Source organism: Mesoplodon mirus, assembly GCF_964341445.2.
Source record: "Mesoplodon mirus genome assembly, chromosome: 4".
NCBI lineage: Eukaryota > Metazoa > Chordata > Mammalia > Artiodactyla > Ziphiidae > Mesoplodon > Mesoplodon mirus.
The window spans coordinates 43,293,036-43,307,103 of NC_138979.1; the positions used below are offsets into that span (position 1 = coordinate 43,293,036).

Consider the following 14,068-nt stretch of genomic DNA (forward strand, 5'->3'; position numbering starts at 1 on the left):
CTCCCTGATCTTCCCCCAGCTCTTTGCAAGCCTGGCTCCTTCATTATCCTGGTCTCAATTTAAACATCAATTTCTCAGAGAGGCCTTGACCATTCAAAGAAATAACCCATCTTACCACAGTTCCCTGTTTTACTTTTTCTTAGCACTTAGCAGTACTTAAATAGCACATTTATCTGTGCTTTGTCTTCCATAGGACAGGAGAGATGTTGTCTTGTTCAAAACAGTACTCCCAGTTTCTGGAATAATGTCTAGCAGATAAGGACTTAATAAACATTTGTTGAATGAATGAATGAGAAACACTGACTTGACCTAGACAGGATAATATCCATTGCCCCTAGTGCAATTATATTAAAATTCTCCAAGAAATCGGGAGTGCTGTTCAGTCCCACCACAAATCAGCCATTATTGCTGGAAAAGCCTCTCTCAGCCAAGTAACTTGAGCCTAGAGGCTAAGCGCTAGCCCAGGCCGGGGAACACTGGGAGGACAGAGGAGCAACGTGAACATTTCACTCACTGACCGGACGCTGTTGATGTCAGATTCGTGTGTTTCAAAGGCCTGCACGCACTGTCCGGAGCGCATGTCCCACACCATGGCTTTCTTGTCACATCCCTACAAACGGAAAGTTACCCAGAGTTATGTACAATGCAAGGAATGTCTACAGACAGGCATGAGTTCTGGTTATGTCACAGAGACCTTTTAGTTCCCATTAGTAAATGGCTGACAATATGCTTTTCTGGCACTAGCTTTACCTAAGGCCACTTTCCTCAACTGATAAGCCCTCACACGGCCAGAGTGAGGTCTTGGGCTTGGGGTCAGGGTGACGAGCAAGGGAAGGCACCCAGCCCCCTTTTAAGCATGTTTTCTTCTCTCCCACCTTTCTGAGGGGCTGCAAACTCTCCAGAGCCTCCTTCTCCCCTTCCTCCTGGGCATGTCTCTTCACTTTTCCCTCCCTTTCCCCCTCCTCTTTATCTCTGCCACTATAAGCCCAGAGGGGAGGAGGGCAGGTGGACAGTGGGTGTGGTGGGACCTCCCAGCTTTGTCTCAGGTGTGTGGGGCAGCCTGAGCACAGGTGGAGAGCCGGGTGCCCCTGGGCCAGCTGCACCCCAGCAGCCTAGTCAGGGTGTTGCCTGCAGTCAGCTGGGTGGCTCAGGCAAGTCACCTCCCTGGACTTCTGCCTCAACACCTGTAAAGTGAACCTTGTCTGGGTTGCTACCATGACCCAGAGAATCATAAACACTAGGCTTTCACATACTATCCTGCTTCCGGGAGCATTTTCATAAATTCCTGCAGAGCTTTCTGTGATCAAGCATGAGCAGTATAATTAGACTCTCAAAGGTCAAACAGAAGGAGTAATGGATTAAAATTAGTGTCCAAGTTGTTGGTTTCAACTCAGAGGAAAGGATGGATGAGGTGCCATAACTGATGTCTCAGAAAGACCTGCTATGGGAGTTGAGTACTCCAAGCATCTTTACTGAGATTGTGGACAAAGGAATCAGCGAGTCTCTTCAAATCGTTACAGGACCCTAAATCAGATGGAGTTTAATACTCTGAAAGAGACAATACAATCCACAATGATATCAACAATTTGAAAAAACAGTGTAGTTGAGTAGGGATAAATACAGTTATACAAAGACACAAGAATGAAATGTACACAGATAGGGCCAAACACCCAAGAAGAAAATCAGGGTCCCTGCCAACTAGAGGCCTCACAGCCCTCACCTTAGGCCCAGGACTAAGATGTGGGCAGCTCGGAGCAAACATCATTAGATAGCGTTTGCACCTCTGTCCTCTCTCATCACTGTCTCCTGAGCGAGATGAGACAGGACCCAGGGGTCAGGCCAGCCACCTCAGTTCTCCATTCTTATTCCCAGGTGTCCATAGAAATACGTGCCTCTCTGCATAACACACTGTAAACTCTTCCCTCTACTGCTCACAATATCCTGGGGAAGGTGGGGGGCAAATGCTATCGTGCCTTATGCCCAATTTACAGAGGATAAAATGTAGAGTCAGGTAGCAAACGTGGGTCCCAGGTGTCCTGGCTCCTCATCTGGTGCTCCTAAGCCATGGTGGCCTGCCTGTCCGACTCGTAGCCTTCAGATACACTGCTCCCTGTGCCTGAGAGTGGGAGGGGCTGGTGACTGGCAGGGGTGGGGCGGAAGAGTGTCCCACCAGTGTCAAAGCTCTGATCACACCACGGCGATGCCTTGCCACCACTGCCACCTGAGCGTCCTGGTGCCTAGCGACTGTCTCTAAAGCTCTCAGATGCTAACTCTCTGCTACTTCTTTAAGGAATCTCAGCCCTATCCAGGGAAGTGTCCAGCCTAGTCCCACAAATTAACAGGAAGTGCCACCATGAGCCTCCCTAGTGGACAAAGGACCCCCCGGAGATCTTCCTTGGGTCTTTACCCCAGACACGAAGGTGTTCCCGGTTTCTGAGGGAGCCAGGTCCAAGCAGAGCACGTCGGCCCCGTGCCCATGGAAGCTCTGCAGCAGCTGCCCGCTCTCCACGTCCCACAGGGCACACGTGCCATCGCCACTCGCTGTCAGGATCTGCCGCAGGAAAGGACAGGAAGGGTGTGGCTGTCATTAATGTCCCTGTCAGGGGAAGCCAAGCAGATGCTTACAGTTCCACGGGGAAGAGGAGGCTCCTTACACACACACACACACACACACACACACACACACACCTGCTAAATCTGGACTCACACACACACACACACACACACACACACACACCTGCTAAATCTGGACTCAAGCACAGAACTCTTTCTCTGGTACTGAGAAAGAAACAGTTCATTTTTGACACCCTCGCTGTCCTTGAGCTGTTTATGTGCCTGTCCTCCTGCAGAGTATGAAACCCAGAGGTCTCCCTGCGGTACCTGCGGGGCTCTATACCTGCCTGGCACGTAGGAAGTGCTCTGTGAACGTTTGCTTAACAGAACCTCAAGCGGCTCCCACAAGCAGCCAAGCCCAGCGTTGTGCTTCCCAGACATTAATGTGCAACCCCACACTCAGCTGCTAATAGAGAGCCTGGGGTGGGGCCTGAGATTCTGTATTTCCCACGAACTCCCAGGTGATGCTGATGCTGCTTGCCGGGACCCACCTGGAGCAGGATTTTGCTAAACACATTCTCCTGTAGCTGGATCACCCAGAGGCTCCCTGGGCCACTGAGTGGTGCTGACAGACACACAGGGCCCACCAGCATCTGCCGTGTGCTGACCACGTCCAGGCCCTCCACTAGGCGTCAGGGTTTGCAGAAAGACTGTGTCTTGGTCTCTGCTCTCCTGGAACCTGGTTAACAGGATTGTCAGGAAGGACTGAAACCCACCAAAATCCCTGTCCCTACGTTAATCAATTCCAGGGCCAGGCACACTTCCCGGTGCTGCGTTAGACAATATTGAGAAGCCAAGTAAAAATAACCTAGCTGCCCGCTCCAGGAAATAACTGCTCCTGCAAGATAAAACTGAACCAGGGCTTCCCTGGTGGCGCAGTGGTTGAGAGTCTGCCTGCCAATGCAGGGGACGTGGGTTTGTGTCCCGGTCCGGGAAGATCCCACATGCCGCGGAGCGCCTGGGCCCGTGAGCCATGGCCGCTGAGCCTGCGCGTCCAGAGCCTGTGCTCTGCAACGGGAGAGGCCACAACAGTGAGAGGCCCGTGTACCGAAAACAAACAAACAAACAAACTGTGAACCAACTAAGCTTACTTATCAAGACTAATAGCTTTGTAAAAAATTAATGAAACAGAAGCCTCAATTAAATACAGTGGGAGACCAGACGGGGGAGCTCTCATGTCCTGTGATGATAGAGACCAACAGGAAGAAGACAGACTTCTCTTCTTTCCTGGCAAGGATTCAGCCAATGAAAAGCAATGGACTCGAGCTGCCCTGGTGGCGCAGTGGTTAAGAATCCACCTCCCAATGCAGAGGGCACAGGTTCGATCCCTGGTCCGGGAAGATCCCACATGCATGGAGCAACTAAGCCCATGCACCACGACTACTGAGCCTGTGCACTAGAGCCTGCAAGTCACGACTACTGAGCCCACGAGCCTAGAGCTGGTGCTCCGCAACAAGAGAAGCCACCGCAATGAGAAGCCCACGCACCACAATGAAGAGTAGTCCCCGCTCACCACAACTAGAGAAAGCCCACGTGCAGCAACAAAGACCCAACACAGCCAAAAATAAATTAATTAATTAAATTTAAAAAAGAAAAGCCATGAACTCTGTTTAATCCTCCCAACTTCCTTTTCCACTCTGTAAAAGGGTCCTCCTTGCCTTGCTGTGTGGGGACTTGCACATGCCTCGCCATGGTCCACTCACTATGGTTGCAGGCAAAAAAAGCACAGGGACAGCAGCTTGCTCACCAGCTCTTTCTGGAAGCCTCGCCGGTTTCCTCCACGACCGCTGCCAAGGTGTGTGCCCTCCCATTTTAAGGTGGGTCTTTTAAGGTGGAAAACTAGTTATGACATAATAGCTTAGGGTTGGTAAACCCAGCGAGGTAAGGGTCTTAAAGCAAGTCCTGGTGAGCAAGCTGTTGACCTGAAACAAACAGACTGCCAGGTATTTCTCCAGCAAAGATGGGTTTATTCAGGATCAGCAGAGAACTGCGATTCAGGGTCTGCAACCATGGCGAGGTTGGACCACTCACCCTGGACCCTGAAACCCTCTCAGGACCCTTCCCCAGTTTCTTCATTTTGAGAAGGTATAGCGATTCTGTCAAGTTGGGGTTCTCCCTTGCTGCAGTAGGTCTAATAAACTTAGCATTGCTGGGTGGCAGGTGTTCCTGATGGTTTTGGCAGACAAGACAATGATCACTTACGATAGAGTGAGAAGTGCTGAGATACAGGTAGGTCTGTGAGAGGGACACCAAACCCACTTTGGCAACATGTGAGCTGATCTCAGAGGAGGAGTGAGAGCTGGCCACTCACTAAGGAAGGGGAGGAGAGCAGAGCGAGCTGAGGTGAAGGCGCACCTGTGCAGTGAATGAAAGGTGTGCCTGGGTACAGAGTGAGGACTTTAGCCCGTAGGCAAGAGGGACCTGTGGAAAGCTTCTGAGCAGAACGACCAAATCAAGGGTATATTTTAGGAAAATCTGTCTGAGGTCAGTGCAGCTGTCCCTCAAGCAGACTCTGGATAGTTTCAAGTACAAAGGCTGGCCCATGCATGAAGAAGAACACTGGGGTGCCTGGGGAAAGGCGTGGCGGCCAGAACTAGGGTTTTAAATTTTGTTGCTGCCAGTGTGTGTGAGGCTTGGGCTCTAGTGCAATTGGGAGAAAGGCAGTGGGGATCCAGCGCTCAAGGCCTCAAAGACCCAGCTGATGGTATCGCAGAGCCCTGGAGCCAGCATGGTTCTGAGCAGCCATGGGGGGACCCACATGGGTTAAGCCCTGGCAAGCAGAGCCTCCCTACGCCCCACCTTCCTGCTGCTCACAGGGGCTGGACAAGATGATAAGACGGTGTGGGAAGGGGCTCTTGCAGTGTAAGTGCCCACAACAGAGCCCTCTGTGGGTGGAGATTACTGATGGCTGAGGAAAGAAAACAGGAAGTAGGCCTTACAGGACTGCCAGCACTCAGTGTACCCACTGACTGTGCTGCACCTCTAGTTTCCACGTGCTGGTGGTCTCCTCTCATCCTCTCCCTCCTTCCCCCTCTCTTCCCTTCCCTCTCGCATGCTAGGCCTAGCACTTGTAAAAGAATCTTCTTTTTCTTGCAGGGAGGGGACATATTACAAGGAAAGAATCCATTCCCACCATGGCCTTGCACCTGCTGGCCACACCGTCTTGTGAATGGGTTCCTGCCAGCAGTCTGGGAGGCCTAGGATCTTCTTGCAGCCAGGAGAGGCCCCTCCATGGAGAAAGAGCTGGCTGAGTTCCGGAGTTCTCAGGCTTCTTGGGTGTGGGCCCCAAGGCCCTCCTCAAAGCCCCCACTTGCAGGCAGCTCTCAAATTTGGAGACTCTCCAGGCTGCAAAGCCCATGCAGCTGCCCATGGGACTCCCTCTGGCCTCGACCTCCCTTAATAGGCCTGTGTACATCTGACAAGAGGACTCAGGCTGGTAAAAGCAGCTTAGGAACACACAAGACTTGGACCGTGTCTTAATTTGAGAACTTGTATTTTGTGATGTGCTATAATTCCCTCCAATCTCTGCTGGCCACACCCACTAGTGGATGTTCCACCCCAGTCCTGTCCTAACATTTGCAAGAGGGCCAGTAAATGCCAATCTTTTTTGGGACATCAGGTCCAAACAAATGACTGCCTGAAATGAGTCCCTCGGTCTAGCTCTTTAATGGGAATTTTCCACACCATACTCTTCAAAGAAATGAATAGTTTTTAAAAGTTAACAGTAAATTCTTAATATTTAAAAAATATTTTAAATATTTGTGATCTTCATTACAATGTAAGTAAAAATAAATTTTATAAACCAAACATTCATTATGATAAATGCACTAAACAGATCCTCTAACTCATTGTCATTCACTTATTCTGGAATGTAGAGAATCTGTAGGTCTTATACCAGCTTCTTGAGGTTTTTGTTTTTCATCTTAGATCCCAGAGCTGGAAGGAAGCTTAGTTCATGAGTTCAGTGGTACCCAAACTAGGCTATGCATCTGAATCACCCATGAAGCTTTGTGTTAATACAAATAACAGAACAATAAGAGCTAATGTTTATTGATATTTACTAAGTATTTGAGATGGATCATCTCATTTAATCCTCAGAAAACCTCATGAGGGAGGAATTTACTATGATCCTCACTTGCAAGTGAGAAAAACAAAACACAGAGAATAATAAAACCTTGTTTAGGATTCACCATCCAGAACAGGAGACTAAACATCCTCGGCTGCTTTGGCTGCCCCTCAGGCCCAAAGACATCCGATCTGGCCACTGCAGCAGCCAGGGCAACAGCACTCTCTACTGCACAGGCCTGCAAGACCCCTGGTCACAAATAACAGGTGTAAACGCTGCCCTCTAAGTCCGAACAGCCCTCCAGTCAGCAGTGAGACCATTACCCATTCCCGGGTCTCCTTGTCACTATGCTTGCCACCCCCCACCCCCCACCGCTGACATCAGTCAGCTGAAGCCAGAGTGGCCTTTAATCTGACTCAGTCTCCTCCTTCAAACAAACCCAATCTGCCCCAGCCCCAGCAATGGCTCCCTGCCATTTGTAGGGTCAGCCCCACCACTCAGGGCACCCTGTGATCGGGCCCTGCCCACCTCTCGGGCCACCTGCCTCCTACAGTGCTCCCCTCCACCTCACTGGCAACACACTCGTCCTCCAGGGTGGCCCCTGCAGCACGTTTACGACCCCCTACTCCTGCTCTGAGCTCCCAGCTTCCCCTGCTATTCAGTCACCCCTGGTATCTGGTGGTGGCATCTGTGCAGGTTTTCTGGAGAGATGTGACAGAGACACGATAGGATGCTTTAGGACTTGTGAGAGAAAACGTAGCCAAAGCGTTGAAGTTGGATTGTCTCCACTTTGTGGCTTGTTCATAGTAGGGCACAGGTTTACCCTCTGATGCTTTTTCTTTTCGAATGTGTTAAAACGGGAGTGTAAAATAGGTACGATGAGGCGTGTCACGTGCGCAACTCTGAAAGTCAGCACCCTGTGAAGTTTTACATACGGAAGCACCTTGGAACCACCTCTGACCCAGACAGCAATTTCCACCACCCCAGAAGGTTCCTTGACCCACTCCCACCCCCACCAAGTCAATTAGAGGAGGATGTTCAATATGGCATGGAGTTCATCTCATCTCTACCAACAGTCAACAGCCCTGACTTTCCCCATTTCTGATTTTATTAAAAATAACAATATAACCAGGAATTCCTTGGTGGTCTAGTGGTTAGGATTCGGCCCTTTCACTGCCATGGCCTGGGTTCAATCCCTGGTAGGGGAATTGAGATCCCACAAGCTGAGTGGCACGCCCCCCCCCCCAAAAATATACGCATATACACACATACACACACATATATACACATTATAAACAAACACACATATACACATATACACACACACATACACACATATACACATGTACACATACACACATATATACACATATACACACACACACACATATAAACATATATACATATACACACATATACACATATATATGAAAAACAACAGAAGCTTCCTCTTAGAGCCAACTGGAGTGCACACAGCATCCTGTGAAGAGGGACACCAGAACAGCTTCCTCGCCTGCAACTCCACTTTAGCTCTCCACGACCAACCCTGCTCCCCAGCAGGCTGGCCTGTCATCATGCATCCTCTTATTTACCTGCATGTCAGAGTTGGTAAAGCTGCAGGCCGACAGGTAGTTGGTGTGCATAGCAACAGACTTCTTTTTGGCAGCCATGTTTTCATTTTTGTCAAACGTCAGCGGATACACAGAACACTTATTATCCAAACCACTAGCATGGAAAGACAGAAGTGTCAAATGTTAATACAGGGCAGTAGAATATGTGTATGCTTTCTCATTCACACAAACTTTTCAAATTGTTTTCCTTTGGCAGTATCATATGCTGTAACCTTTCCCTCAGCTTTTACTTTGAAGATTTTCAAATGTACAGTAAAATTGAAAGAGAAAATAGTACAATGAACACCCAGATCTCTTCACATACATTCACTAACTTAACATTTTGCCATACTTGTGGGAGCAAATTCTGAACCATCTGAATACAAGTGGCAGACATGACACATTACTTCTAAATACTTCAATTTGCAAATTTACATCTCCTAAAAATAAGAACATATTCTATAATCACTAACTCATTATCACATCTGCGAAAGCAAAAATTCCATAACACCGTTTAATAAGCCATCCATATTCAGTCTTTCCCAACTGTCTCCAGGATCCAGGGCCCATTTAGATCCACACATTACATTCTGTTTTTATATCTTTTTTAGAACTTTTAATGGAGAACACACACATTGTTTTGGTTGTTTATAATGAGAGAACTTAGGTCAGTTGTCCTACAGAATGTCACACAGTCTGGATTTGTCATGTTGTTTCTTAATGGTTATATTTAAGTATAACATTTTTTTATAAATTTATTTTATTTTACTTATTTTTGGTTGTGTTGGGTCTTCAGCACTGTGCATGGGCTTTCTCCAGTTGCGGCGAGCGGGGGTTACTCTTAGTTGCAGTGCGTGGGCTTCTCATTGCAGTGGCTTCTCTTCGTTGCAGAGCATGGGCTCTAGGTGTATGGGCTTCAGTAGTTGTGGCTCACGGGCTTAGCTGCTCCGCGGCATGTGGGATCTTCCCGGACCAGGGTTCAAACCCGTGTCCCCTGCATTGGCAGGCGGATTCTTAACCACTGCACCACCAGGGAAGTCCCTCAAGTATAACATTTTTAGAAATAATATGTGATATATAAAGGTGATATTGTGGTATTTCTTTCTTACTGCTTCACTTTAGGAGGCTTGCAATGTCTCTTGTGTCAAGATTGGTGATGCCAACTTTGATTACTTGATCAAAGTGGGGACCACCAGATCTCTCCATGGTAAGGGGGATTTGTTTGTAATTACAAGCATATTTTGTTTTATTGCGCTTTGCTTTATTGCATTTTTACAAATTGAATGCTTGTGGCAACCTGGCATCAGGCAAGTCTATTGGTGTTATTTTTCCAACAGCATTTGCTCACTCTGTGTCTCTGTGTTACATTTTGGTAATTCTCAAAATATTTCAAACTTTTTCATTATTATTATATTTGTTATGGTGATCTGTGATCAGTAATCTTTGCTGTTACTTTTTTTGTGTGTGTGGTACGCGGGCCTCTCACTGCAGTGGCCTCTCCCGTTGCGGAGCACAGGCTCCAGACGCGCAGGCTCAGCGGCCATGGCTCACGGGCCCAGCCGCTCCACAGCATGTGTGATCTTCCAGGACCGGGACACGAACCTGTGTCCCCTGCATCGGCAGGCGGACTCTCAACCACTGCGCCACCAGGGAAGCCCCTGCTGTTACTATTGTAATGGTTTTGAGGCACCATGAACCATGCCCATATAAGATGGTGAACTTAAGCGATAAATGCTGTGTGTGTTCTGACTGCTCCAACTGACCAGCCGTTCTTCTCTCTCTCCCCAGGCCTCCCTATTCCCTAGGGCACAACAATACTGAAATTAGGCCAATTAATAACCCTACAATAGCATCCAAGCATTCAAGTGAAAGGAAGAGCTGCATGCCTCTCATTTTAAATAAAAAGCCAGAAATGACTAAGCTTAGTGAGGAAGGCATGTTGAAAGCCAAGACAGGCTGAAAGCTAGGCCTCTTGTGCAAAACAGCCAGGCTGTGAAAGCAAAGGAGAAGTTCTTGAAGGAAATTAAACTTGCCGCTCCAGGGAACACATGAATAAGAAAGCAGAACAGCCTCATTGCTGAAAGGAAGAAAGTGTTAGTGGTCTGGACAGATGAAACCAGCCACAACATCCCCTTAAGCCAAAGACTAATCCAGAGCAAGACCCTGACTCTCTTCAATTCTGTGATGGCTGAGAGAGGTGAGGAAGCTGCAGAAGAAAAGTCTGAAGCTAGTAGAGGTGGTTCATGAGGTTTAAGAAAAGAAGCTGCTGTCCATAACATGAGTGCAAGGTGAAGCAGCAAGGGCTGATGTAGAAGCTGCAGCAAGTTATCCTGAAGATCTAGCTAAGATAATTAATGAAGGTGGTACACTAAACAACAGATTTTTAATGTAGACAAATGAGCCTTATATTGGGAGAAAATGTTATCTAGGACTTTCACAGCTAGAGAGGAAAAGTCAACGTCTGGCTTCAAAGCTTCAAAAGGCAGGCTGACTCTCTTGTTAGGGGTCAATGCAGCTGGTGACTTTAAGTTGAAGCCGATGCTCATTTACCATTCCCCAAATCTTAGGACCCTTAAGAATTATACTAAATCTACTCTGCCTGTGCTTTATAAGTGGAACAATAAAGCCTGGGTGACAACACATCTGTTTACAACATGGTTTACTGAGTATTTTAATCCCACTGTTGAGAACTACTGCTCAGAAAAAAAGATTCCTTTCAAAATATTACTGCTCATGGACAATGCACCCAGTCACCCAAGAGCTCTAATGGAGATGTACACAAGATTCATGCTGTCCTCATGCCTGTTAACACAACATCCATTCTGCAGCCCATGGTTCAAGGAGAAATTTTGATTTTCAAGTCATTCTTTAAGAAATACGGTTCGCAAGGCTATAACTGCCATAGACAGGATTCCTCTGATGGATCTGGGCAGAGTAAGCTGAAAACCTTTGGAAAGGATTCCCCATTCTAGATGCCATTAAGACCATTTGTGATTCATCAGAAGAGGTCAAAATATCAACATTAAAACGAGTTTGGAAGAAGTTGATTTCAACCCTCGTGGATGACTTTGAAGGGTTTAAGACTTCAGTAAGGGGTTCAAGACTTCAGTGGAGGAAGTAACTGCAGATATGGTGAAAACAGCAAGAGAACTAGACTGAGAAGTGGAGCCTGAAGGTGCGACTGAATTGCTGCAATCTCATGATAAAACTTGAATGAATGAGGAGTTGCTTCTTACGGATGAGCAATGAAAGTGGTTTCCTAAGATGGAATCTACTCCGTGGAGGTGGTTGAAATGACAACAAAGGATTTAGAATATTAATAGACTTAGTTGATAAAGCAGTGGCAAGTTTTGCGAGGATGGACTCCAATTTTGAAAGAAGTTCTACTGTGGCTATAATGCTATCAAACAGCACTGCATGTGACAGAGAAATTGTTGGTGAAAGGAAGACTCAATCTATACAACAAACTTCACTGCTGTCTTACTTTAAGAAACATCCACAGGCACCCCAGCCTTCAGCAAACACCATCCTGCTCAGTCAGCAGCCATCAACACTGAGGCAAGACCCTCCACCAGCAAAAAGATTAAGACTCATTGAAGGCTCAGTTGATGGTTAGTATTTTTTAGCAATAAAGCATTTTTAAATTAAGGTATATACATTTTTTTAGACATAATGCTACTGCACACTAAGACTATAGTATAGTGTAAACATCACTTTTATACGCACTAGGAAACCAAAAAATTCGTGTGACTCACTTCATTGTGATATTTGCTCTATTCCAATGGTCTGGAACCAAACCTGCAATATTTCCAAGGTATGCCTGTAATAATAACTGTGGTGTGACACCTTTAGGTCATGTTAATATCCTGTTCCCAACAACCATCATACAATGGCTTTAGCATGATTATCCTTGTTTGAATAAAATATTACTTTATGGTACAAAATAGTGATCCTCTAATTTGATAATTCTTTCTGCATTTATTAGCTGATATTTTTCTGTAAAGACAAATCCAATCCCTCCTCCTCCCAGTATCACTGCACACCCATGGATTCTTTTTTCTCTTCAACTGGGTTATGATACATTACTACCATTATTCCATGTGATGCTAAAATTATCCCAATTTGGAAAGTTGGCGGGGGGCCCTTCAAGAGGCTCCTGTTTCTGTTTGATAAGATTCCATTAATATGACTTGAGTGTTCCCTTGCTTTCTGGAACAAGAAAATATCCTAGGTTCACTTTACTCTTTTCCTGCCCTAGACCTACAATCAGTCTTACTCCAAGGAGCTCTGCTTCCATTTAGTGGGGAATGACATTTAGGAGGGGCACTCCCTTCTGAGGCCCTGGGGAACCTAGGGGACCCCTTTGCCTTTCCAACTGCTTGGAGGTGCAGGTGTAGACTTGGGTAGTCTCTTACAAGTAACTAGCTTTGGCAGCACGTTTATAGATGGTGTGAGTGAGAACGATTTGCACTTGGCTGTGACAATGAACCAGCATGCTTCAGACTATGGGCTTCCCTGACTCTCAAGGTGAAACATGTTCTCCTATTCTGAAGCCTCAGAGTAATTTCTGTAGCTCTGTCGGGATACTCACTCACACTTGGGTTTATTTGCATTGCTATGAGAAGCAGAAAGGTTTTGCAATGTGATGCATTTGGTAATGTATCTCTGCTTTAGTACCTAACTCATTTTGTGATCTTTGTTATGTTTTTTAGCCTCTCTAAGCCTCAGTGTTCTTAACTATAAAATGGAGTGGATCCCACCCACCTTTCACAAGGGGCTGTTGTGAAGATAACATAGAGTTCAGAATGGCCCTTGACGCATGACAGAGGCTCAGTAAGTGGTCATTATTGTTATTTTTATATTCTTGCTTGGAGGCAGGTACTATGTTTTATTCATCTTTGAATTTCCCTAGGACACCCAGTCCAGTGCCTTGCACACAGGTGCTCATAGCAAGTGTACAATACCTGAATGAAGCCTTCTTGGTGATATGGCTTCAAATAAAAAATACACATATGTATATAAAATCAACTGACACATTTTTTTGAGAAGGGAATTGTGTAAATACTGGTGGAGTTTTAGCTTTCAAGTTTGGAACCAACTGAGAGATAGACCCAGTAGTCAGGCAGATGAAGAGAAAAACACCCTTTTGTCACCTATAACGACATTTAGAGAATACGACATAGGTGTGGATCTGTGTGATAATGGAGTTACAGGGATGTCACAAAGCCATAGCTGGGAAACACTATGTTAGATTATCACTGGAAACTCAAAACGAATCGCAGCATGGTGTGAGTAGGGCAGATGGTGCTTTTATCTAAGATGAGGACTCAGTCTTTCTCAGTTTAGTTTTTCTGCTCTCTCTCCTCATCCATGGGACTCCCGATATTTTAAAAAGTGCTTTCCCAAATATTCACACCTTGAACTTCTACTTTGGTTTTTACATCAGCCTGTGAGACAGCCAATGCAGGCCTTGACCATCTACCACATGCCAGGACCCGGGATACAGAGATGACAGCGATTAAGGCACCAGCCATTCCTCCACTCTGTACTCTCTCTGCACCGGGTGTCACCAAAAAAGCTGTCTACCTGGGCCTTGTAAAATTATTCTCACCCCTGACTGTCCCCTTGTCCTCCTGGAAATCCTTCCACTGGGTTTCATGTAGTGAGGGTTAAAATAAGAAATAGCCTACAGAATCATTTTCTGAACTACTGTTGAAGACATTGTGTGCTATATTATTATATTCATCATATATCACAGAAGGATATACCCAATGTATCC

The 14,068-nt window shown here is 46.5% G+C and overlaps 1 protein-coding gene across 3 annotated transcripts in view; it reads right to left on the minus strand.

The window, feature by feature from the left end:
• Window positions 1-14,068, minus strand: part of GNB5 (G protein subunit beta 5) — a 48,226-nt gene that overhangs the window by 14,361 nt on the left and 19,797 nt on the right. For all 3 annotated transcript variants that reach the window (XR_014293690.1, XR_014293691.1, XM_082617080.1), the window contains exons 5-7: window positions 8,272-8,404; window positions 2,408-2,551; window positions 519-610 (exon numbers count right to left, since the gene is read on the minus strand). Coding sequence is in view for 1 of the 3 variants with exons in the window: in XM_082617080.1 (XP_082473206.1) it covers window positions 519-610; window positions 2,408-2,551; window positions 8,272-8,404 (369 nt within the window). In the remaining 2 variants the exon portion in view is untranslated. The remainder of the gene's footprint in view (window positions 1-518; window positions 611-2,407; window positions 2,552-8,271; window positions 8,405-14,068) is intronic.